Genomic DNA, 26,129 nt, shown 5'->3' with positions numbered 1-26,129 from the left:
TTAACGCACAGACCGGCGAATGGGTTTGAAGATGAGTGCAGCGACATCGATGACTGTTGCTGAAGAATGGCTCTATGTCCTCAGTGTTGATGGATACATTTGTGTGGAAGTGAAGCAGTAAAACAGGAATATAGTGCCAAATAGAGTACTGCAAACAGAGCAGAGTGATTCAAATAATGCTGGAGATCTCTCATATCCAGACCAGGTCAAGCAGCCTCTGCAGAGAAACCAATGTTCAAGTTCTGGATCTTCATGCGAAGTATTATTGTGTGTGGTGGAAGTCCGCCTTCACGTGGTGAAATTAAAGATGGTTCCTCGGTGCATCATCAAGGCGCGATACTAAAGCTGTGAAATAGTCACACTTGCTCGCGGAATTCAGATTATACATCCCACCGGCCTGATAATTGAATAATAAGAGCAGACAGGTCCACTGCACAGACCTCAGTCGGCCGTGGCCGGGGCAGCTGAGAAAGGCTGTGATGGATGTGGAGTATCTGCAAGCAACCGATCAGTGGAGAGGAAGGAAACAGAGAAGTTCCCGAACGGACCAGAGAGGAGGGGTACGGTATTCCAGAAAGAAAGTGCAGATTGTGATCTGTCTGCTTTCCGTTGAGCTATGTGAACGCTTTACTTACTTTGGGATTGTCTGCAACATGATTCTGTTTTGCACTCTGAAGCTGGGCTACAAGAACTACCAGGCTGCCATGGTCAACCTGTGCTTTGTTGGTGCCAACACCTTGACTCCAGTCTTGATGGGGTGGTTGGTAGAGTCTTGCATGGGGAGAACTACAGTGGTTTACATCTGTGCACTCCTTCACTTCATAGGTATGGGACCTATCAGAATTTACCATTGATTTATTGCCATATATACCTGTACTGTTTCTGCCTTTGGTTTTCTGTACCCCATGTAATGATGACAATTTCTAGACGTTTTAAGTTCAAAAGAATATTTGGTACCAATCAATGTATTGTGAACACTTGGGCTTTATTGACAAAGCCCTTGGTATTTTTTGAAAAGGTTGTGGTGAGCCATTGTCTCTGTGGTGAACATATTCCTCTACTGCTGTTAGTGGCCCAGGACTGCTGAAAATGAAGCAGGAGTATCAAGAAGCTTGAGTTCATTCATTAGAAGCACACCAAAGCACAGAAGAAACAGTTGAAGAACTGTACCTCCTCACAAACCATTACTCACCCATTCCACCATTCACCTCATGCCTCATTTGTGGGTCTTGCATTGACCTCAGAGGCCACAGGACTGGAGTAAAACAAGTGATCCTCAACCCTGAGGGACTGCCTTTGAGTAGAGTCCTGTTATTAGGTGAAAAGTTTCAGGACAATGAAGCAATCATGATAGTTCTCAAAGTTTGGCTGGTGTGTGACTTGGAGATGGTAGTGTTCCCATTACCTTGCGGTCTTTGTTCATCTGGGTACTAGAGTCTTAACTTTGAGAGTGGCATTTGAACAGCTATCTTTGCATCAGTCATCCACTATGCCACCATTTATTATTTAAAATGTAAATCTCACTGAGTTTAAATGAATTTGTTGTTTGAATGATAACATATCCTGTGGTGACCAATTCAACATCGTGAAAATCACATTTTAAATAACAAATGGTGGTATAGCTATTGCCTTATGGGACTAGTGATGCAAAGAAATGAGTTCAAATCCCACCATGGAAGTTGGGAATACATTAAATAAATAAAGCTGTATCTTTATTTGAAAAGCTCTCAACCTTAATCGTGGGCATGAAACAACCATCCATAAAAACCCATTAGGATCATAAATACTCTGTTGGTGCAGTCTATATGTGACTCTGAACCCATGGCAAAATGATTGGTTTTTACTATGGCCTAGCAATTCACTCATTTGAAAGGGTAATCAAGGGAAATTAAGGGTGGCCACAAAAGACGGATTGAATCAAAATCATCTCATTACTGTTTTGAAAGTTCTAAGGAGCTATTTTGTAATGTTAAGACCCTGGATGATTAAACTATGGCCTAGACCTACACTTAAGGCTAAATTTGGCTTGAAGCCCCTATTGTCTTGGTCTGCTGAAGAGGAATATTCTGCTGAGGTGGCTCAAATCTTCTACACAGCAATCTCCTGCCATTGGGGAGAGTGGAGATGAATTAGGGGGAGATCGAGGGTTGAGGGTATTGGAGAGAGGATGAAGGCAGATACTCAGAAGTTGAAGACGTTGGTAGTGACAAGAAGGAGGACGAGAATAGTCATGATGAAAAATTCAAGAAGACACCTAAGTGGAGGAAGATGTCTTTGACCCTGCCCATTTTGTAATGCCAAAGGAGACCTCAACATGTCAATTAGTATCTGCTTCAGTTTCCTCTGGAGCCTCACAAGTGCAGTAGAACTTTGCACATTGACATCGGCTGAGCATTGTATGTGTGGCCAATGACTTCTGTTCACTACAACTTAACACACACATTAATGCCAGATTTTTGGCTTCATCCTGAAAATGGCTTTTCAAGCACAAAAACTTGGGCAGTTCTAATTTAAGTAAAATAAATGTTCGCACTCTTTAGATATTGGAGATTGTTGTCAAAGTGTCAATCTACAGGCTTCTGTTCTACGACAGGCACAGTGATAATATAACTTGCAACTCCAGATGAGCATTGTACTGTACATAATTGTACTGGCTGTAGTAAAGGTACATTCTTGGTGCTTTTGAAGAGAATTAGTTTCCTTTAAGAACAAGGCAGATGATAGATTCAAAGCTCCCCATCTGGGAGCTACACCTGATGGTTTGTGGGTGGGATAATTAGCTCTACAAATTGGCCCACAGTCCTTTTCAGTGTAGCTTCCTGGTCTGAATGTGGGATCAGAAGATGTACTCTCTGATTTTCAAACAAAACTGGGTATAAATGTGTACTTGACTGTTATCCAAACAATATCATCTATCAAGAATACAGTAGTTAGAATTAAAGTAACTATTTTAATATTAGTATGTTGTATTATGCTGCACTCAGTTCCTTAAAACAGATCAAATAAATTGCTTCAAAATCTACTTAGATGATTATTAAAAGTGAAAATATACTTCCATTCAAAGGAGCTTCTCTTAGAAGTCACACATCTGTTAAGCAATCCTATATCAGGTCGATTAGATTCGGAACCTGCAGAAATAGATTAGTAGTATCCCTGAAAATTGAGCCTGTTTGGAAGCACAGTGGTGCTTAACAGTAATATAGCAAGCCCACGGAGGAAGAAATTATACCCAGATCACAGGCTGAGCTGATCTGGCCATGACTGTCAGTCTTGATTGGAAACCAAGGAGCACAGCTGGACGCAAAGACAGTTAGAGGCCAAATGGCCAGAAGGTAACTTAGAAGGTGGTTGAGGAGCATGATTGCAACTGACCTGCAGCTCCGTGGGTTTGGCATTGTGTGGATACAGAAAGCCATACCAAAAACAACTAGAGAGAGCCAGATATGACCTCAGTTTCCACAACCTAAGTTGGATGTCGAGTTGCATTAAATGTGAGACTTAAGGCAAAAGAAAGCATATGACATAAAACATGTAGGGTTAGCATATTAAAAGCTAATCTTTAAAATAGTATATCTGAACTGGATTATTTTGCTAAAAATATTTTTAATTCTGTAGAACCTTTATTTATGGGGCAGTGAATTTCAAATGAATTTAGCTGGGCTTCTAACTCCCATCTGGTTCCACTCTGAAAGAATCAAGACTACATTTTACAAATATTTATCATGTAAACATTTAGTCAAGCTTCTTCTAAGCAGAAATGGAACAAGACAATTTTATTACATTGTCAACACAGACAAGTCCCAGAAAATACTGTAAATTATCAGGATAATACTTTTAACAGTGTTTCACATTGCTGAGTTATATTATGAAGTTTCTTGATTGAAAAATCTTTTAACAAGTACTGTCTTTCCATGTTTGTCTAATTATTAATTATATTCAGTTACATTAATTTGTATTAATGCAGAAAAAATTGTAATATCATATAACGTTGGAAGTTCAAAAATTCCAGTAAGAAACAGTGAACCTTCCCATTCCCAAGAGATCTCAACACTTCAAAGTCATTGAGGTATAATAAAGGTAGAGAAATGCAGCTGACAGGAAGAAACCAGATGATCAGATAATTCCACCTTGTGCCCAAACCAATACTCCCAAGGATCAATAGATATTGGGTCTTACAGCTCTATTGTCAGAAGTGAGGTCAGCTGCAGGCACCTGTCACACCAGCAGCACAAGCTAAGAACATGTAGCTACATCACTGGCTATCTCCCTCTGGTAGGTCGTCTAAGGCACTAGGTTGGAGAACAGTGACCTGCTCTACAGTAAAGTAAATTCTTTTAAAATATACTGGTTTATTAGCACTTCGGCAAACTCCTGTATTTCATGCTCCGCTCATGAATTTCTCCAAGAACTCCCGAAACAGCTATTAGACATGTCACTAACATGCAGCAGGAGCCAATGGCCTGGTGGAGGCAATTGCTAGCAGTGCCTAAGAAATGCTTGCAAGGTACTTTAGCAGTGACCTGAATGCATGCCGAGAACAGGAATGGACGATTGCGCAGCTGGGTTCATTTCCGGTACATTAAATAGGCACAATAAGGTTACATTTCTTCCTCAATTATGACATTGGTTGAAAAAGAAGTGTTCATCTGGAAACAAGGGAAAGACCTGCTGCTCACCTCTGAATTGTTACAATGATTTCCACCTGGAAGGACGGTAGGAGCCAAAGATTTGGCAGCATATTCCAAAAGATAGCTCTGTTGATGGTAAAGTGCTCCCTCAGGATTGATGTCGAAGACTGCATTTATAACAGTGAAGAACAGTAGGGCATTCTCCTTGGAGTTTTGACCAGCAGTCCAACCTCAGACACCATTGAAAATATATTATTTTCATTCATCTTACTTGTTCTTTGTAGGGCCCTATCACATTCAAATCAGCTGACAATATTTCAAAAGTAGTTTGCCATTTGCCACGTGTTTTGGGAAGCGCAGAGGGTGTGATGTGGTGCTGTGTAGATTATATAAGGGATCTTCCTCCTTGGTAAAATGATCTTCTCTGCCTGATTCCCTAAGGTACAGTCATGCTGCCCTTGGTTGCATTCCCCTTTGAGTATTTCTACATTGATTCTCACCATAACATCCACACTGAAAGGGAGCAGGTTGTGCTGTTTTACATTGCCCTCACAGCAGCATCTTTGGGTTCGGGAGGAATCCGGGCCATTGTCTGTCCATTCAGGGCTTATCATCTCCAGGACTGCAGCCAATACCAACTTCTAACCTTCTTCAACTGGTCAGTATCCAACCTTGCATGTTTTCCAATTATTTTGCACATTTTCTAATAAAGATATGAAAATGACTTAATTTTGCTAACGTTGAACTCTTCTTAAGTTATGCCATGTGAAACAGTATTCTGGTTTCACCTTCTTTATCTTGTGGATCACTCCAATGAAGATAAACATGAAGAAAGAGAAAAAGAACTTGAATTTATAGCAGCATGCATGATCTGAGGTTGTTTCAAAATGTTTCTTAACCAAAGAAGTACAGTTACTGTTGTAATGTGAAGTGGCAGACAATTTTCCCACATTAAGTACCTCTGAACAGCAAAATAATAATCGGATAGTCTGTTTTTATGATGTTGTTTGAGAAATAATCATTAGCTATGGCAACAAGAACTTGTTTTGTTGTCTTGTCTTCTACTAATTTTGTGAGAGTTGACAGGCAAGGCCTTGGTTTAATGTTTAATCTGAATAATGGCACCTCAGTAACCTCCTGAACGCTCCAGTCATTTTGTGTTTAGTCACTGGAGAGGGAATTGAGGCGACAATCTTTGCCTCAGGGGCAAGATTCCATCTCTCTATTTTGTTTTCAAACTTTATGCAAGACATCAGCTAAATATTTGAAATTAATATGAGGCTGAATTCGAACAAGCAGGGCCAGAAAAATAGATATAATGAATGCTTTCGATGACCGACAGCTTCAGCCAATAAGTAACATCCTAAACAAAAATAGAAAATGTTGGAACAACAGCTCAATGTAAGTTTGAGGAATGGCACCTCATCTTCTGACTTGTCATGTTACAGCCCTCAGGACTCGACATTGAATTCAACTGTTTCAGATAAACAGCCTTTCCAGTTTGTATCAGAACTGCCCATTTCCGACAAAAAGTCATCAATATGTATGTTAGTTTTGTTTTCCTCTCTCCACGGTCGCTGCCTGACCTGCTGAGTATTTCCAGTACTATCTCTTATTTCAGATTTCCCACAACTGCAGCATTTTATTTCACAGTATTTTTTATCTCACTCTTCTGTTCTCATTCCTCCAGACAACCTGCAGTAACTAACAGTCTTTGCCACCTTCTCCAGCTGACACCACCACTATTTGTGCCATTCAGTGTCTCTTGGACTTCACAACCACTCCTCTTGTTCTCTCCACTTATACCCTTTTGGAATTTAAAACATGCTTGTTAGCATCTTTTAATTGTGATGGAACTCCATTTCTCTCTCCATAAATGCTGCCTGACCTGCTGAGCATTTCCAACATTTTCTGTTTTTATTTCAGAATTCCAACATCTGCAGTGTTTTATTTTTCAACATCCTAATAAACTGTCCCTGGTGAAGTTCTGGCTTCAACAATTCACAGCCTTGCCTGTAAGCAGAAATCATTCACAGAACTGTGACCTCAATTCCAACAGAACCACCATTACCAAGAACCATGGAAGAGTCTGATTAAGAATTTAAAGTGATGCTTCAACATTACCTCATTGTTTTATAATAATTCTTGGCAGCAAAATAATAAAATCTGCAACAAATAGGAGTTGCCTTAGATTGTGGTGAGTTCACAATCAGTCATTAGGTGGAAAAATAAAAAGATAGGCTTCATGGAAGAAAGTAGTGCCTGCTGATCACCTTGGTTTGATGGTAATACATTAAATGAACCAACAAAGCTTCTTGCAAGGTCCCAGCCTTTACAGATGTAGGTATTAATCCAAAGGAATTCCATCAAACAAGTTGGCCTTCACTTAAATATTTTTATTGTTTCACTGTGACTTCATGGGATCTCGTGCCCTTGATGCTGGCGTGATAACTGTATCTGTTATTGGCTTCACCCCATCTTAACACAAGAGTACATTGTTTTATGTTATATTGGTATAGGTTTATTATTGTCACATGTACTGAGATACAGTGAAAAGCTTTTGTTTGCATGCTATCCAGACAGATCATGCCATACATAAGTACATTGAGGTGGTAAAAAGAAAAACAGAATGCAGAATATAGTGTTACAGTTTATTATTACAGTTTATTACAGTTTATTAGTGTTACAGTTTATTATTGTCACAGTTTATTACAGTTTATTATTACAGTTTATTATTACAGTTTATTTATTATTACAGTTTATTATTATTACAGTTTATTATTACAGTTTATTACAGTTTATTACAGTTTATTAGTGTTACAGTTTATTATTGTCACATGTACTGAGATACAGTGAAAAGCTTTTGTTTGCGTGCTATCCAGACAGATCATGCCATACATAAGTACATTGAGGTGGTAAAAAGAAAAACAGAATGCAGAATATAGTGTTACAGTTTATTATTACAGTTTATTACAGTTTATTATTACAGTTTATTACAGTTTATTACAGTTTATTAGTGTTACAGTTTATTATTGTCACAGTTTATTACAGTTTATTATTACAGTTTATTATTACAGTTTATTTATTATTACAGTTTATTATTATTACAGTTTATTATTACAGTTTATTACAGTTTATTAGTGTTACAGTTTATTATTGTCACATGTACTGAGATACAGTGAAAAGCTTTTGTTTGCGTGCTATCCAGACAGATCATGCCATACATAAGTACATTGAGGTGGTAAAAAGAAAAACAGAATGCAGAATATAGTGTTACAGTTACAGAGAAAATGCAGTGCAGATGGACAAATAAGGGCCATGACAAGATAGATTGGGAGATCAAGAGTTCATCTTTAGCATACAAGAGGTCCGTTCAAGAGTCTGATAACGGGATAGAAGCTGTCCTTGAGCCTGGTGGTACACGTTCTCAAGCTTTTGTATCTTCTGCCCCACAGGAAAGGGGAGAAAAAAGAATGAGGGCGGGAGGGGTCCTTGATTATGTTGGCTCCTTTTCCGAAGCAGCGTGAAGTGCAGATGGATTCCTAAAAATAGATGACATTAGAATTCAGTACCACATGTGTTTTTGAATCTTTTTCAATGTTTGGCATATTAAATTTTGGTAATGTTCATATTTTTTTGTTTCTGTTGAAATTCTGTGATCTTGAGAGGAAACTGTGTTTGTTTGTTGCTATTTGAGCACAGGTGTGGAAAAGTGTTGGTCAATCTGTGTGCGAGTGTAATAAAGCATTGGTATTATAGTTGATCTACATTATTAATCAAAGAAAAAATAAATATATTTCTAATCTTGTATCCATCTCTGCTTGTCCATTAATGTAACTGCATCTGCCTATCTTGCAAGCTCACTCTGTCTCTCTCCCCCTTTCTATCTCATTCTGTACAGTGAAGATATACAAGTCACCTTTCAAAGGGTTAACTCTCAGAGATACACAGTCAATTAGACTGATTGGACTAGCGGGCTGTTAGACTGTTTTCACGCTGCACCAGCATTGAGAGGAGGTGAACTGGAAAAGAGGGAGAATGTGTGTCTCAGGCAGGGACTGGGAGGTGAATGTGGAAGTGGGAGGTGGAGTCATGAAAAAGTAGGGAGTTGGAGAAGCAGGGCAGTGGGATCAGTTCTAGATCCCTTCAACAAAGTCACTCAAAAGAATAAAAGGCCTTCTTCTGCAATACTTGCTTCAATGCTTCACTGCTATCTAATATTATAATTTTTCTATCATTGTGTAAATAGATTCTTTAAATGTCGGTGCTCCTGTTTTCAACTCCAATTTGTGATCTGTCTTCCCACAGGTTTCACTGGTTTGTGAGCTTGAACTCCGTGGTTGTTTTTGTGAGTATTGCCTACATCCAGCAGTCTATAGCCAAAAACCTGGGCTACCTCATCCCATTCACTTCTACACTGATGACCCTGATCACCATTCACATGGTGCAGAACAGGCTCATATACCGACCCAAATCAGGTGAGAGGAACAAGTAATGAATTGATCATTCTTAGCAGTTGTTACCTTCTTTGACAATGTTTATCCTTTGATTGTATTTCAATGAAACTTACCCAAAATATGGTTTCCAGGTGTAAATAATTTAATATTGATTCCTCTTCTTCCTAGTGCTTCCAATACTATAATTCAAGGAAGGGTATTACTTGATGGATCAGTTTTACACTCAGCTCCCATTATCTGCTGATTCATGAGGTCAGCCCCAGGCTCCACATGGAGTTTTTTTGAGCGAGTATATCTCCTTCCATGTGCACCTTGAGGAACCAATCATTGTCTGTATCAAAACAGTCAGAGTTTCCCAGCCACTTGTGTCAAGTGGCTCCCTGACTTGTATTGTTCTAATGGAAAGCAGTCTTTGTTTATACAATTTGTGCTTTCAAAACTAATTGCTGCTTGTAAGTTTCAGTACATTCAATGACAGTAATTTGTTAGCTAACATCATTTCCTTTTGGGTATTTAAACATTTTAAAATATTTATTATTGTATGTTAATGCTATTATAATATTATTGGGTATATTTATGTTTATTTGAGGGTGTATTGCTATAAATGAAAGGGGTAAAGGGATATCTGTTTTTTTTATCCTTGGGAAGTACATGCCCTTATCCCTCACTGATAACAAGGGACTGTGTCACAATTGCAGATGTTTGCTGTTCTTACCTCATCCACAAGGTGACAGAGTAACCACTGAAACATTACACTACACCACTGCAGCCTCTCTCGACCTCTTACAAGCACAACTAGACACTGACTTCATCAACCCATGCAAGCTCACTGTCTGTAAGACCCACTGTTAACTGGTAACCCTGCAAGCTCACTGTCTGTAAAACCCACTGTTAACTGGCAACCCTGCAAGCTCACTGTCTGTAAAACCCACTGTTAACTGGCACAAGACTTTAAACAGGCTCCCAGCTAGTCAGTGAAGCGCAATGCAGTGAGGACCTTATCTGATCATGTGGCAAACCCCGCCTCCAGAATTGCCATGGCAACTGATTAACACAGGTTGCAAGCAGTCAAAGAGATTGTATGCTTCACAAATGTTCAAAACAATTAAAAAAATAAATACACTAATACATGATTATAAAAAAAATCAGAAGAAATTGCAATACTCAAACTCTTGAGAACATTTAGGAAAAAATAAATTCATTACATTAAGTCAATTAAATAAAATGATGGAAATTTTATTTACACTTCTTCCTCACGGCCGTTCTTCTCCATTCAAAAGAAAGGCCGCACCAGACTTTATCAGGTCACAGATTCAGTGGGCAGATCCCCTAGCGTAAATCTGGGAAGTCTGCAGCAGTTTGTACTCCACAGCTGGGTTCCGTGGGGATTTCCACAACACATTTATGGAAATCGGCTATGTAGAAGTCTGGAACTTCCACCTTTGCGCAGGAATCTTGCTCTTACACATAGTTACAGAGATAAATGCTGGCATTTCTGCAGGAGCTTCATGCCATGATGGCAATATGTCACTAAAGGGAAGAAGTTACCACCTGCTTGACCTTTGCCGTATTCCCTAACAAGAGTCAGGCTCTCTTTCTAAGGCTAGACTTTGTGTTAGCTGCATAAATTTGAGGTTTGGAGAAAGAAAGTGAATGAGTTCTTGTTACACAACTGTGCTCTGAGTGTGTTTGCACTGACCGCTAAAAATAGAGAACCGTACAGGAGAGAAGGAACCTATTTGACCCATCAAGCTGGTATCAGCTCTCTAACAGAAAATGTTTTTCATTTAGTGACACCCTCCAGCTCTTTTCCATTTATCCTAAAAAATTCCCTTTAAAGTCGTTATTCTAGTTTTATTTTAAAAGTAATTATTGAATCTATTTCCAGTCACCGCTTCTTGCAGGACATTTCAGATCACAAGTCACGGTGCAAAGAAAATTGTCCTCATCTCCCATTGACTTGTTTATCAGTTATGTTAAATTGGTCTTGACAGAACGAGGTCTTGGTCCAGTGACAAGGAAATCCTAGACAGCTACTGAGAGAGCAGATGAAGTATTGGTTCAACACCTCACGTAAAAGGTGTTTCCTCTGACAGTGTAGCATTTCCTCAGTACTTCACTGGAGTGTCAGCTAGAATTTTGCTCTCATGTTTCTGGAAAGGGATTGGAACCTATAACCTTTGAACACCAGAAAGCTAACTACAAAGTGCCAGTTATCAAATAGGGTTTTGATGATTTTGGTTAGTCATTAACATGCACCAAACCAAGACCCACAGAAATATCTCCATTCTGCTCATGACTGAACATTCCCAACGTAGTTGCTGTTAATCAGGAGTATTGAGAAGGACTGGCCATTTCCCATTGTCAGTATGGTCCTGAGTTAATCAGGAGTGACAGGTCAGGTCTCTACGTGTAAGTCTAAAGACGTCTAATTCTGACCGTTGCTGGGTATTTCTCTGCAAACGATACTGCTTCTGATTCCCACTGTACTTCTCAGGTAGATTCTGGCTGGCACCAGATGAGACCAACCAAATAAGCTATTTGAATTCAGGTACAAGTTTTCATCCAAGTTTAAATAAAATATTGAGACTCCATGACAATAAGACAGCAGGAAATAAGTGTTATGGGAAATATAGTTTCAAGAACAAGGGGACTGAAGCCCCCATCAAGTTCATCAGTTATTAATCTGCACTAGAACAGACCAGTTTCAGTGCAGAATAATAACCAATGAACTTGAGGTACAGACGTTCTCTTAGACCTGTACTGGTAGTGTTCACATCTGCTCAAGTTCTGCAATTCACAAGAACATCTCTCCATGTGCTAAAGGAATACTGGATGCTGGGAAGTAAAGGAAAATGAGATGAGGGTCTACTACTTCTGCTGAGGCAGTCACTCGAGATCGAGAATGAGTTGCTTCCTCTCTGGTTGCAGGAGGTGACTGAAGTGACCGGTGTGGGAACCACAGATTCTTCCACAGATGAGGCAGGACATGCCTGACGGGCCAGTCAGGTGATTGGATAGTTTGTGAGATAGTGCACTCCTTCTGCCAGTTACACAGAGCTTCTGTGTACTCCCGACCATGGACCTGAGATTCTCAATGCCATCTTAAATGCCCCTTCTCCACTTCAAGCAGTACTGTGGTGCAGAAGCTGGTGCTACTGCCTCACCGTTGCCTTCTGCCTCACCGTTGCAGAGACCAGGTTCCACTCCTGACTTTACCTGCTGTCTGTAAGGAGTTTGCATGTTCTCCCTGTAACTGCGTCAGTTTCCCCCGGGTGCTGAATTTTCCTCCCACATTCCCAAAACATGCTGGAAGGTCAGTTAGTAAATTGTCCCTTAGTGTAGGTAAGTGGCAAAGGAATAAAAAAAAGCAAGTGGATGGGATATGTTTGAGAGAAAGCAATTTGCAAGGCTACAGGGAAATAAGGAGAGGAGAAAGGGACCAATGAGATCACTCTGTTGGAGCTGGCATGGACCTGATAGGCTGAGATGCTTCCTCCTGTATCATAATAAGTGAACAAGAGTGGTCACAGGCCAGGGATTCCCTGGAGTCAGTGGGGAGAGTCGAATGTGCAAGGCAATTAAGAAGAGTGAGCGACAGGAGAAGGCTGCTGTGTTATGGTGTTAGCAAGTTGTATTACAAAGTGTGTGAAACAGGATTATGTACAACCCCTGTTGATCTGTAATATGTTCAGCAAACTCAATATTTTCAGCCCTTATCATCCATTTCATGACATGTAGATTAATTAGATTTGCTAATCAGAACTACCTTGTTTTTAGTCACAGAAATATTCAGCTGTTTTGAGCTTTCAGAGCATTTCTCTATTATGGATACTTTGATAATATGAAAACAGTGTGATTTATGTGGAGTGACTGTGACATGTGTGGTCTGAGACAATTTATCCAAGGGCAGGGGTATTTGCAGGAGGAGTCCAGCAGAGGACTGTTGCCAGCCGAGCACAGCACTCAATATAACACACCAGACAATGACTTTGCCGAACAATTATACTTCTTTATTAATCGTAATTAGCAACTCAAAGATTCACTCTGTAGTTTCAAACAAGACTCATTAATGCTTTAGTTTCACAATTCTTTATGTTGCACAACTCTTTTGTTGACTTTTACAACTTCCAAAATCACTACCTGTATTCAGACATTACCCACTCTTGATGAACCTGGCCTGGGTTTGATCTTGACAAGTTCTTTTCTGAGTCTCTGACTCAGGGTCTTCTTCAGTGGTTGCCCTTTGGAGTCATTGCTGCTGGTCATCTTATAAGGTACCTTTTTATACATTTCTTTGCATTCCTTCCAGACATTGCTTAGTTCTGCATTGCCATTTATGCAGCTGTAATTCCAATCCTTATCCATATGAATATATGTTCCTTAAATTTCTTCAAATTTCTGCTTCAACCATTGGTTCCTTAATTATCAGAATGTTTGTCTGTGCTTTTTCTAATTTACCAAATCGCCCCTTTCACAAGATGTCAGTTCACAAAACATCACCATCTGCATGTTCTGTCCTCCAGATAGCTCACCGTGGGATGGTTTACAATGGGGTAGTCCACAGGGCTATAAAGCTATCTCAGCTATCTTCTCAGTTAATACGGAACAGGTGTCGATTACATGGCCTTCCTTCCCTGTGCTTCTTTGTTCTGTGGTTCCCAACATCCCTTCTGAGCCATCAGAGTGTTCTTCCAGAGACTGTTGGGACACTTGACATCATTCTGGCTGCTACAAAACCATCCATCCCATCCAGGAATAATGAAGGTCACACGCATATGTACTGTATGTGCGTAACATACAAACTATGAAAGTGGTCAAATTTAAATTTCTATGCACAAGGCTGCCGTATTGCAGGTCTTGGTTCAAGGTCCATTAATTATAGAATGTGGTGACCAGTACACCCAAATTATAAGCCACACTGTTTAGCTCATGTTATTTCCACAGCCCTCTTTAGAATTAACGATATGATGAAATATTGGATTAAAATTAACAACAGTTTTAGGGAGGGGGTATTCTTGATAGAGATCAGTCCTATAATAGATTTCCACGATTGAAGCTAATCTGACTGATGTGTGGATTCTCCTGCACTTCCTGACAATTTTGAAGCTAATCTGATTGATGTGTGGATTCTCCTGCACTTCCTGACAATTGGAGTTTTCTGTGCTTGAGGCATAATTCTTGAATCTAAAGGGTTTTGCAAAATGAGAATGAATCCATGCACAATATCCCCACCTTTTTCTTTTAACAACTTTTATTGGAGATTTTTATGTCCTGGAGATTTGTCTTCTCCATCAACTTTCTAAAGTTCTTGGTAATTATACCACGTTCCTCTTATTTTCTTACTTTTAGGCCTCCTTTCTTCATCATGAAAACAAAAATGAGATATTAATTTCTTTATAATCCACTATAGTGGATAAAAGTGGGCTGGTGTCTCCTGGACTATTTCAGGGATTTTGATTAAGAATGAAATCCTATATTGGAACATTCTGCTGATCTACCCACAGTGCTTGTTCGTCGAGGAATTGGTAATGTTAAATACTTCTAAGATGGACTGATGAAACTCAAAGTGTCACCTGATAATGCAGGTGACAAAGTCAACCAGGCCAGGGAAGCACTGCTGGCTTCATGGGTGTGTTTGGCGACTCATTGCAATCTGCTCTCTACAGATCTACTCATTACCCTTACTATAATCGTTCTACACTTTTAAATTTAAACTCTATGTCACTAATTATTATTAATAATGTTCTTTTAAATATTGCACTGCACTTTCTCTGTAGCTGTGATACTTTGTACTGTTATTGTTTTTACCTGTACTACATCAATGCACTCTCATACTAACCCAATGTAACTGCACTGTGTAATGAATTGACCTGTATGATCGGTATGCAAGACAAGTTTTTCACTGTACCTCGGTACAAGTGACAATAATAAACCAATACCAATACCAATTATGCCGCTGTGGTTTAACCTTAGAGAGTTTCTTATCATATGTCAGACTCTCTCAATTCTTCTTTAATAAATTCTTAACTTCAAATAGGTGTCTTAAGGCACATTGCTTTTAAGAACAGGATATAATTTAATGTGTAATTAGTTAATCAAACTTTGGAAAAGCAAGAGCACTCGAGTATAGGAAATAAAGCTTTACAAATATGCAGTCAGGGAAGTCACTATAACAACACTATCTGCATTAAATCACAACAGGGCTCTGTACTGATCCATAGGGTTTTTTAAAGGTATATCACAACTTTAGAAAAACAGGTGTAACCCTTGTATGTCTCAGGTTTGCCCGAACATCTCTTTACAGTGAGGTTTTTATTTGCAGGTGGTTCCCTGATGGCAACTTTTGGTGTTTTAGTGAATGCCCTGAAGATGTGCTGTATGAAATACCGTCATATCAGTGGAGATGTGAACAGCTGGTTGGACAGAGCCAAGGAAAATTATGGTGGCTGGTATAGCGAGGCTCATGTAAACAACGTCAAGTGCCTTGTCAGATTAATTCCACTCTTTGCCTTTCAGATTCTGTATAGATTCTGCATACTACAGGTAAACCTCTTAAAGCAGTCTGCGATAGTTAATGCATTCAAAAAAGCTGAAAAAATCCTTCACAGGAAATACTCAGGGGAGATATGATAAGATAGTGAACTACCACTGCTTCATTGTCGTCCTTGCAAATGGCTATGAAATACTTATCAAATTTGCCATTTTATTTCCCATTATCTGCCGTTGTCATCTTGTCCACATCTGTCTTTGGTGAATCTACATTCCTCTTATTTATTCAGAGAAAGTCAAAGCAAAATAAATGAAGGAGAAGACACATGACCAATCTACAGCTAATAGTGTCAAATAAAGTCCAACAGGATATAGAAAATATAACAGGAAAGTAGACATATTAGAAGATCAATAGAGGGTAGGAGGAAAGAGAATTGAGGGCTGCAGAACATAAATAGCCAATGTCAAGAATTAGGATTTGTGTGTAGGGTAAGTAGATGTCTCAGTTGGGGAGAAATATGATACATTTATGAAGGAAGAATGAGAAATGTATATAGAGACTAAATGAGAAAACATTAAAAGTAGATGAGCAGAGAGATTTATGTATTCAGATACACAAATCATTTAAATTTGAATGACAAGTTGACAAAGCTTATAAAATTATAGCTATGGGATCCTAGACTTTATAAATAGTGTTTAAAATGGGGAGTTGGTGCTAACTCTGTACAAATTGTTCTTGAGGTCGTATCCAGAATATGTTTTCCAGTCTTGGATCTCACACCTTAGCAGAGATGTCAAGGTCACGGTGCAAAAGAAATTGACTAGGATTATCCAGAGGATTATAAGTAATTATAATAATGGGGTGAGACTGCAGAATCAAAGGAAAGGCTTCAGAGGAGGGAAAATTAATTAGATTAAAAGCATTCATAACTGTGGTTTCAGTAAGTAGGGAAAAATTATTTCTACTCTTCAGTGAATCTGTAAATAGAGGATCATCATCAAAAAGAAAAAGGGGGGAGTGATCGGGATAATGTATTTACTCAGAGGATTGTGAGAGAGAGGGTGCAAACAGAAGCAAACTAAATTTTAAAAAGCAGATATTTATTTGAAAGGACTTGGGTAAAGGCAAGGCAATGATACTAAATGGATAGTTACTTCAGTGAGGGCATTGGATAATCAGCAATAGTTATGAGAGAATGGATAGGCCAGGGTTATACTCACTGGAACACAGACTGAGCAGTGATCTTATAGAGGTTTATAAAACTATGAGATGCATAGATAGGGTAGATATTCAGAGTCTTTTCCCCAGGGCAGTGGAGTCTAGAACTAGAGAGCACAGGTTTAAGGTGAGAAGGGAGAAATGTAAAGGGGATCTGAGGGGTAAGATTTTCACACAGAGAATGGTGAATATCTGGAACGAGCTGCCAGAGGAGGGGGTAGAGGCAGATAACATCACAACATTTCAAAGGCATTTGGACAGGTACCTGGATGGGAAAGGCATAGAGGGATATGGGCCTAATGCAGACAAATGGGATTAATGTAGACAGGCATCACAGTTGGCATGGATGAGGTGGGCTGAAAGAGCCTTTTTCTGTACTGTACGATTCTATGATTCTTACTGTAAATGTCCACAATCGATGTGCTTAAATCTAATACAAGTCTGCAAATTTGATATTTCTGAAGGTAATTTGATGGAGGAAACAACTCAAGTGAACTTTATGTATATAGTAACCTTTGCCCATAGTGGTTATGTATTTCAAGATAAAAGGCTTGTCAAAACAAAAATCACTGCTAACATGACACTTTATAAATGCAGATCCCGTCGGCCTACTTCATACAAACAATGCATTCTAACCTGAACCAGAGAGGATTTCTTCTTCCAGTAGCAGCTTTGAACGTAGTGGGTCTCATTCCCATCTTGCTGCTAGCACCCTTCCTGGAATATATTGGAGCTTGCCTGGTGTCTGTTCATAGAGACCCAATATCACCACTGACACGGATGGGTAGGTGTTATGCAGTCAACATATCACTAACATCACCATATTTGTTTCCATTTTGGATTTCCAGCATCTGCAGGTTTCTTTTTTGTTCCATTTAATGTTGCTGATATTATTCATTCCAGACTAGAACAAGCCGAAGGTTTTCTAATTGTTTACATTTATATAGCACTTAGCATAATCGAATAGCAAAGTATACTTGGGTGCTAGAAATCTAAAACAAAATAGAAAATGATGGAAATACCCAGCAAGTCTGGCAGCATCTGTGGAGGGAGAGGCAGAGTTAACATTTCAGGTAGATGACCTTTCTTCAGTATTACATTGTACAAGCATTAGTTCTTTTTCCTCTCTGCTGCGTTTTGTGAATCTGTTTCTGAATCTGAATCTGTTGCATTTATTTCTGATTAGGGTGATTTTGCTGAAAGTAATAGTCATTCAACAGATAGTGCACCCATCATTTTGAACAATGAAGATTAATCTCTGTATATCTCATGGGTGATGAATGCCAATATTAAGTTGCCACATCTGCTCTTGGATAACTTATTTATTCAAAAGACTGACTGTGGGAATGATTTATCCATCTTGTTTGCTGTGTGTACTAATGTTTCCCCCAAGCAACTTTTTCCCTCGGAGATGTTGTACTTGAAAACAATGACTAGAATAACAACTAACAATCAAACAAGAAAAATAACTCATCCAATTTTGAGGGATTGTTTGAGGAAGAGAGTTACTGTGTGAGAAACCACATGAAGTGATCTACACAGTTTTCCCAAAAGTCTTACAATAAATTCCTTCCAAAAGATCACTGGGACCAACAGGAATTCAGGCAAAGGATGCGGCTGGATTAGGAAACAGGAAATTGTGCCAGGATGAGGGAGGGGTCTGCAGTGTTGGAGGTAACAAGGCAAATTCACAGTTAACATTGCCTGTTGCTGAGAGGTTCACTCAGAGATAGGAATGGATAAATAAGTGGCAAAGTTCAATATAAACAAGACTAACTTCAATGGAAAAAATGGTCTTAATATACAATAGGTAATGTTCAAGCTGTTAAATCTTGAGCAATTGATGGTAGGTTTTGTAATTACAGCACCTAACAAGGCAAGCAGAAAGTTATCAAATCAGCTTACTGTTGAACAACTTTACACTTTACGGAAGGCCTTTCTGACTTCAGAACGTCTCAGCCCACATCCCAGCCACTGAAGTGGTTCTGAACTGCTGTGACCATTGTAACATTGGCAAACGCGGCAGCCAATGTGTGCAGAGCAAGCTCCCACAAACAGCAATGAGATAAATGACTGGAACCCTCAAGGAGTGAACGTTTGGTTTAGACTTCACTTAAGGTGAAGGGAGCTTAAACCTCAAATTCATTCAAGAGGCTGATAACAAGAAGGAAGAACACAGACCTGACTGACATTTCTGCCAGTTCATGTTCCATTTTTGTGGCAAAACTCACCAGAAAGTGGCTAAACTCACCAGAAAGTGGCTAAAAGATTGTAGAATTGCAAGTGTGAATTATAGATCCACATAAATTGGGTTTCTGCAAGCTTTTCAAGCTTAAAGGTAGCCCCATCCACAAAAATTGCTATTCCCCACCCCCCACCCCTGTTCTTCCCCAATGAAATTACTCACCATTACTAGTTTCTGCTGATCGTACTCGCTTGCAGGCTTTTGAGGAGGTTATTAAAAGGAGTTATTAGGCACATGGAAACAATATATGACAAATCATCTGTTTAATTTTTTAAGTCATTTTCAGTCATTTAAAATCAGGCTCCTCACTGGTGAAGTGATGGAGTAGACATTGATTAAAAATGTTTATGTTTTGCGATAAACTCATTTTCACCTTTATTAATAAAACTGCATTGGCTTACCATTCTTAAGCATAATGAGGAACATCTTTATTTTTGCATTCTTAAGTGAATCCTGATTCCACTGGTCTGCGGCAATTTTACATCAATTAACCTTCAAGTTTCAGCAGAAACTTGAAAAAAAAGTCTCAAAAATAATCACAATATTAGATGCAATCTGCACCCAAACAACAGATTGCACATCAAGTGGAAAATCCGGGCCAAAATTTTTTTCTTTCAAAATGTCCTTCTTTATCTGTATCCCTCTACGTGACATCTGATGACGGCAGAAACAACATAACAATGAGTGCATGCCTATGCATAACGCTTACACCAGACCTGCAGCTGAGGAAGATTTTGTCCTTTATTCGTCACTTTTTATTTCTTTCAGTTATCGGTCATTTGTGTGCAACTTTGTCCATGGTGGTGGCTGGGATATCAGAGGTGCACAGGAGGAACTATCTCCTGGTGGAGCAGGTGCTGTCTGGAAAGGTGCTCCTTGTATCTTCGATGCCCTGTCTTCAGCTCACCCCTCAGTACCTTTTACTCGGAGTTGCTGAGGCATTGGTCACACCCGCTTGTGAGTACACGCCACTCATGTAATTAGTTTTTGAAGAGAGATTGAGGCGATTGAGTTCTGCTCACTAGAGCTTAGAAGAATGAGGGGACCTCATTGAATCCGATAAAATTCTGACGGGACTGGACAGACGAGTTGTAGGAAGGATATTTCCAATAGCAGGGAAGTCCAGAAACGCAGGTGACAACCCAGGAATATGGGGTAAGCCAGTAGGGATGAAGATGAGGAGAAATTTCTTTCCCCAAAGAGTGGTAAACTTGTGGAATTCTCTAACTCAGAAGGCAGTTGAGGACAAATTATTAAATATAAACAAGATATAGTTATACGTAGTTTTCATGGTTGAGGAGATCAGGGGATAATGGGGAGAAAGCTGGAATAAAGTACTGAATTTAGATGATTAGCCATCATCAGATTGAATGGTGCAGCAGGCTTGAAGGAACAAGTAGCCTACTACTTTTTCCAACATTTCTATGCAATTATCTCCAAAAATTTTACTTTTGTAAATTTATATATTTTTTAATCTCAATATGTTTCGAACGTTTTCATTTTGATTCACGCTTGGACTTTTTGGTTTGATATACAAAATACATATATCATTCATCCTTGCTTTTTGGAAAGAGATTACAGGATGTACTTACAAAAAAAATCCATGATTTTATTTTGAAATAAAAGAGCAATTGTAAAGCTTTTGCTGCTAACAATCTTCCAAATGTGGCAATGTTTCAGATGGAAGCAATAACAGGGTTTCTCAATCCAATGGAGCACTGTGGCAGCAGATTGCTCATCATGTGTTCACTTACTGGAGAATTTAACAAGTACTTTGAGAACAGCTTCCTCATCCTCCACAACCTTGTTACCACTAACGCCAAATCGGACGAGAACAGCAAGGGAGCACCAACACCTCCAAGTCCTGGCTTAGACATTCATTGTTGGCCCTTCTGGTTCAATATCCTGGATATTACTTATACCACAGTGGGAGCACTGTCATCATGCACATATAGTTCTATCCTCAAACAACATTTAATATGGCAGCTGCTATTCACAATTTTAATTTCCACAGTGATTTAACACCTTATCATAAAATGTTGGCTGATTTTTATTTGAATCAATTAATTGAATTAAATCTCAAATGTTAATCCCAGGAGACTGTTTCAGCAGAAAGATGAAATTCAACTTCCTATTTGCATTGTAACATTAGACACTCTGAAAGTTAATTTATTGGTTAAATTGTTGAATCTTATGCCTGTGTTTGTTTATAGATACACTGATTACATTTAGACTCTCCCCAAGGAGCATTCAAGGAATTGCGATGCATTTCATGACTCTCTTCAATTGTATGGGCTGCTTTGCAGGAGCGATTATAATTCAAAGCATCTACCAAATATCTAGCGGTAAGAGCAATTTGTTTACAGGGTGTACTTAAAAAAAATCCATGATTTCATTTTGAATGCTGCTGAAAAGCATAACTTAGCACAAGACATAATCCTCTGATATAATCAGAACTGACTTTAAACAGAAGCAGGAGAGTCTGTCTTACATTGATCCATTCAGGTATAAGCTTGACATTGATGAGGTTCAGAGTTTTTGCTGAAGCCTGAGCTGCTTGTCCTTTCTCACTGTTCTTCAAGAATTATTGAAAGTCTTTTTTAAGCCATTGAAAACTTCTGGAGGGCATAATTTGCCCAAGGGTCCTACGGAATAAGGGAACATCACAGTCTGATGAAATGTCGCAGGAGCCACTGGGCTTGAGTGCAAAACTGCTCAATTGTTATAGTGCCCAGAAGATAGATTTAGGGTGATTTTAGCTCAACGATCTTCCTACCTCCTCTCCAACCAACCTTCCTTCCCCATTGCTGCCCAAATTGGAGAACTAACGGGATCTGATCAAATACCAGTGTCACACATCAGCGCTCTCTACTGAATGATATTGACCTTTAAATCCTGATGTCACACACAATCAGGTACATTTTTGGTATCGAACCTTGCTTGCCAGGCATTTTACCACCAACCCGCTGACCCAGGAACATATATTTGAGCAACCCATATTAATAAAACACTGTGCTATATTTCTGTGTAAAATGGACTGTGAATTAATTCTCAGCTGCACATGGATAAATGAATGCCTTCATCTCCAGGTTCTGTCAGGAGATCAAGGGACCTCAGTAGGAGTCCAGGGCATTTAATTGTCCATTACTGTTGCATCTAATTGTTTATCATTTACTGTTCCAAAATTAATTGGCCAAAAAAATTATTAGAAAAAAATGAGACACAAAATTGTAGCCTCTTTTACATTCCAATACAGAAAATAATATTATTTTTGGTGGCACAGGTTAGTGGGTGTTGTTGAGAGGATTAGGAGGATTCCCTGCTCATCAGTAAAATGCCATTGGCTCTTCCACAGCAGGTTAAGGTGCAACAAAACTGCCTTAGTGCAGAAGTGAAGCCTCAACCTAAGTCGCTTGATCTGCTCTTCTGGTTCAACTTAAATGCACAGTCATGAAGGGAGGACGTCACTAAGGAACCAAGCTACCAATTCTAGTAAGGCGGCACAGTGGTTGCAGCTACTAGAGCCACTGCTTCACAGCACCAGTGACCTGGGTTTGATCCTGACCTCCAATGCTGTCTTGTGTGGAGTTTGCACATTCTCCCTGTGATAGCGTGGGTTTCCTCCAGGTGCTCCAGTTTCCTCCCACATGACTCTATGACTCAGTTTAATGTGGATGGAGTTGAGACAATATATTCAGGCAGCCCTCATCCCACATACACACTTTTTTCTCTTATTTACAACCCAATTAATATCACCCCTGGTCTTATATCTGTATTATGGAGTATGGTCCCTCTTCATAGCTGGTAGATCTACAAACTGGGATCAGATTGGTTATCTTTCTCTGAATTCTTTCCGGTGCTTCAACATCTTTTCAAAGGCAGCAGCACTATTCTCTAGGTGGTCTCACTAATGACTTCTATGAAGTGTCAACACACCACTTTCTTGGATTTATATTCTTTGTGCCCACTTCAATCGCCTGACATTGTTTCAACCTTTGAAAGTGCTGCCACACACTGTGAAAATAATTTTGCAGCTTAGTCAAATGTTACATTTAGGTCATGATATTTATTGATGTTGAGATCACATAGGGACTCGCTTTATTTAATTAACTCCCTTCTGTAATCATTTACTATTTTAGTAGAAATTAGGATATTTTATTCAGTTTTAAATCCTTTTCCTAATGGGATCTGCCATTAGCGAATTTCTTCATCCCTACTCTCAGATCTTTTCTACACAAATTTGCATAATCTGCATTTTTGGAGTTTTTTATTCTTAGTTCTATATTTAGGATTATTTATAAATATTCTGTGAGTTATAGAGGCCTCAGGAATAATCGCTGGAGAATTCACTGGTCAAAGTTATCTAATTAGAATCAGCATATTGATCACAACCCTTTATCAAGTAGATTGTTATCCCGTTTTATATAATCATCATTCACCTCAGTTGCTGCACACTGAGTTTAAAGGGTATCTGGAAGAAAGCTGATTATTAATGCAACAGTTTTATCAAAGAAGCCCTACTTTAAACAGTCAGAAATACTGTGAGAAGATGAATATGCAGATATTTTAAAACAAAATTATACATTTTTGAGGAAACTAATTTCTAAATGGCCATTCCATTTTTCAGATGAAATGTCTGTTTAAGTGCCATGCATTGAGTTAATGAGCATCTTGTTAATGGGAACATTCATTTAGAGAGAACATTTGTTCAAGCCTTGATTCATTCCCTGCAATCTTCACTGCATTTGCTTAATATGAATGACTGGTTAAAGAGAATGTTTTGCTCATAGTACTTTCATTATTAAAAGGTTTCTACTGAATCATACATTTTCTTCATCTTCAATTGTTCCAAGTGTTGGCTGGTCATGTCTTGTGAATCAAAATCATGCAGAAATATAAGGAGAATCAGGCAGGTTATATTGAACATAACCTTAATGATGGTGGGACATGTGTAAGGGATTGATTCCTGTTTAGTTGGTTTCATTACTTTTACTGGTTGTTGTTTTCTCTTTAGGCAATTGGTTTCCAAATGATCTGAACGTTGGGAATTTGGACAAATTCTTTTTCATCGTAGCTGCACTCATGCTTCTAAATCTTCTGGGCTTTTGGCGAATCTCACACAGGTATTTACATTGAGATGAAAATTGTTGATCCATTTTCTTTTGTTTCATTTGTGTAACATCCTTGCCTTATTGCGCAGGTACAGAAACCTTCGCCAAGAAGAGGACTGGTGTGTTAAAGGAAGTCTTGTGGATAAGCTAATAGAACATGAAAAGTCTCTGAAATTCTATGACAGTGTTCTGGAAAGCTGCTCAACCTTCTATCCTGCAGAGATGGTTCTTTGAGAACAAGTCCAAAGTGGGTAGTGCTGACATTGCTGTGTGAAATGATCTGTAACTTATCATAAAGTTAAAGTTACACAGCACAGAAACAGGCCCTTCAAACCATTTGATTCCTCCCCGACCATCAACCACTCACTTACACTAATCCTACACTAATCCCTTTTTATTCTCCCCACATCTCAGCAACTTCCCCCAGATTTTTCCACTCATCTACACACTGGGGGCAATAAACAGCAGCCAATTAACCTACCAACCCGCATGCCTTTGGGATGTGGAAGGAAACCGGAGGACCCGGAGGAAACCTGCACAGTCATTGGAAGAACATGCAAACTCCACACGGACAGCACTGGAGGGCAGATTGAACCAGGGTTGCTGGAACTGAGAGGCGACAGCTCCACCAGCTGCAAAGCTTTGTTTCCCCAACCTGATTTCGTAACTGCATTTTCATAATACGTGCCAAGTAACACATGACTCATACATTTATATCTATTCTATTTGTTAACCCTTTAAGTTACCACTTGTCACCAAACTACAAAATATCAGTTCTTTAAAATGTAGTGGATCAAAGTGTTTGTAAGTTGCTGCCAACTTTTGTGTTGTGTTGCCAATGCTCATCTATTCTTATAAGTCCAAATATTTTGGGTATAATGGATATTCTATGCAAATGAAACAAGGTAAGTATTTGTAGAAATAAATTATAGTTTAAGGCAAAAATCATTTTGCAATAATAATTTCTGTTTAAATAAAATATATTTCTCAATACAAAGGAAGTTTTACTTAAAAACTACTATTGTTCGTCATTATTGCAAAAATGCTGGAAGTTTAAAATAAATACCATTCTTCTCCAAAACAGTACAGCTATAAATTCTCCCTGCCATAAGTTCAGGAGCTTTTCTAATGAAGTCTAGCCCATTCAAATCTTTATTAATTGAACTGTTCATATGTTCATTATTATTATTACTTGTTCTTGCACTGTGACTGGAGCTAAAATGAAATATCGTGAATGGAAAAGATCAGACCATAACACCATAAGATATAGGAGCAGAATTAGGCCATTCGGTCCAACAAGTCTGCGCTGCTGTTAATCATAGCTGTTTTTTTTAACCCTATTCTCCCACCTTCTCCCCATAACCCTTAAACCCCTTACCAATCAAAAACCTATCAATCTCTGCCTTAAATACACCCAATGACTTGGCCTCCACAGCCCTCTATGGCAATGAATTCCACAGATTCATCACCCCTTTGCTGAATAAATTCCTCCTCATCTCAGTTTTAAAGGGATGTCCCTTTATTCTGAGGCTGTGCCCTCACATCCTAGACTCTCCTACTAATGGACACATCCTCTCCACGTCCACTCTATCCAGGCCTTTCAGTGTCTGGTAGGGTTCAATGAGACTCCCCCTTATCCTTCTGAACTCCATCGAGCACAGGCCCAAAGACATCATATGCTCCTCATACGTTAAGCCTTTCACTCCTGGGATTATTCTTGTAAACCTCCTCTGGACCCTCTCCAGGGCCAGTACATCCTTCCTTCGATTCAGGGCCCAAAATTACTCACAATATTCCAATTGCAGTCTGACCAATGCCTTATAAAGCCCCAGCAGTACATCCTCGCTTTTATATTCTGGTCCTCTCAAAATGAATGCTAACACTGCATTTTCCTTTTATGTCTGTCAGTTAGTTATGGTTCTCAGTGAGATACTGAATCAATTACCATTACTAGTTGTGTTTATGTCTGGATACTTT

At 39.0% G+C, this 26,129-nt stretch overlaps 1 protein-coding gene across 1 annotated transcript; it reads left to right on the top strand.

The window, feature by feature from the left end:
* Positions 1–326: 326 nt before the first annotated feature.
* Positions 327–24,386, top strand: slc15a5 (solute carrier family 15 member 5). The gene is made up of 9 exons (XM_052034111.1): positions 327–825; positions 5,070–5,286; positions 8,937–9,106; positions 15,411–15,631; positions 17,394–17,580; positions 19,810–19,998; positions 21,255–21,386; positions 24,056–24,164; positions 24,242–24,386. Exons 1-9 carry the CDS (start codon positions 480–482, stop codon positions 24,384–24,386), a joined length of 1,716 nt encoding a protein of 571 aa, XP_051890071.1. The 5' UTR covers positions 327–479.
* Positions 24,387–26,129: the final 1,743 nt, after the last annotated feature.

This window comes from Pristis pectinata, chromosome 19, assembly GCF_009764475.1.
Source record: "Pristis pectinata isolate sPriPec2 chromosome 19, sPriPec2.1.pri, whole genome shotgun sequence".
In the NCBI taxonomy this organism is placed as follows: Eukaryota; Metazoa; Chordata; class Chondrichthyes; order Rhinopristiformes; family Pristidae; genus Pristis; species Pristis pectinata.
This window is presented reverse-complemented; position numbering and strand designations above follow the sequence as displayed.

Excerpts from the sequence above, each read along its gene's own strand:
- slc15a5 (XM_052034111.1), top strand. The coding sequence starts at position 480 with ATGGATGTGGAGTATCTGCAAGCAACCGATCAGTGGAGAGGAAGGAAA. Across the intron at positions 9,107-15,410 it reads CATATACCGACCCAAATCAG|GTGGTTCCCTGATGGCAACT; the intron begins GTGAGAGGAACA and ends TTTTATTTGCAG. Across the intron at positions 15,632-17,393 it reads ATAGATTCTGCATACTACAG|ATCCCGTCGGCCTACTTCAT; the intron begins GTAAACCTCTTA and ends TTATAAATGCAG.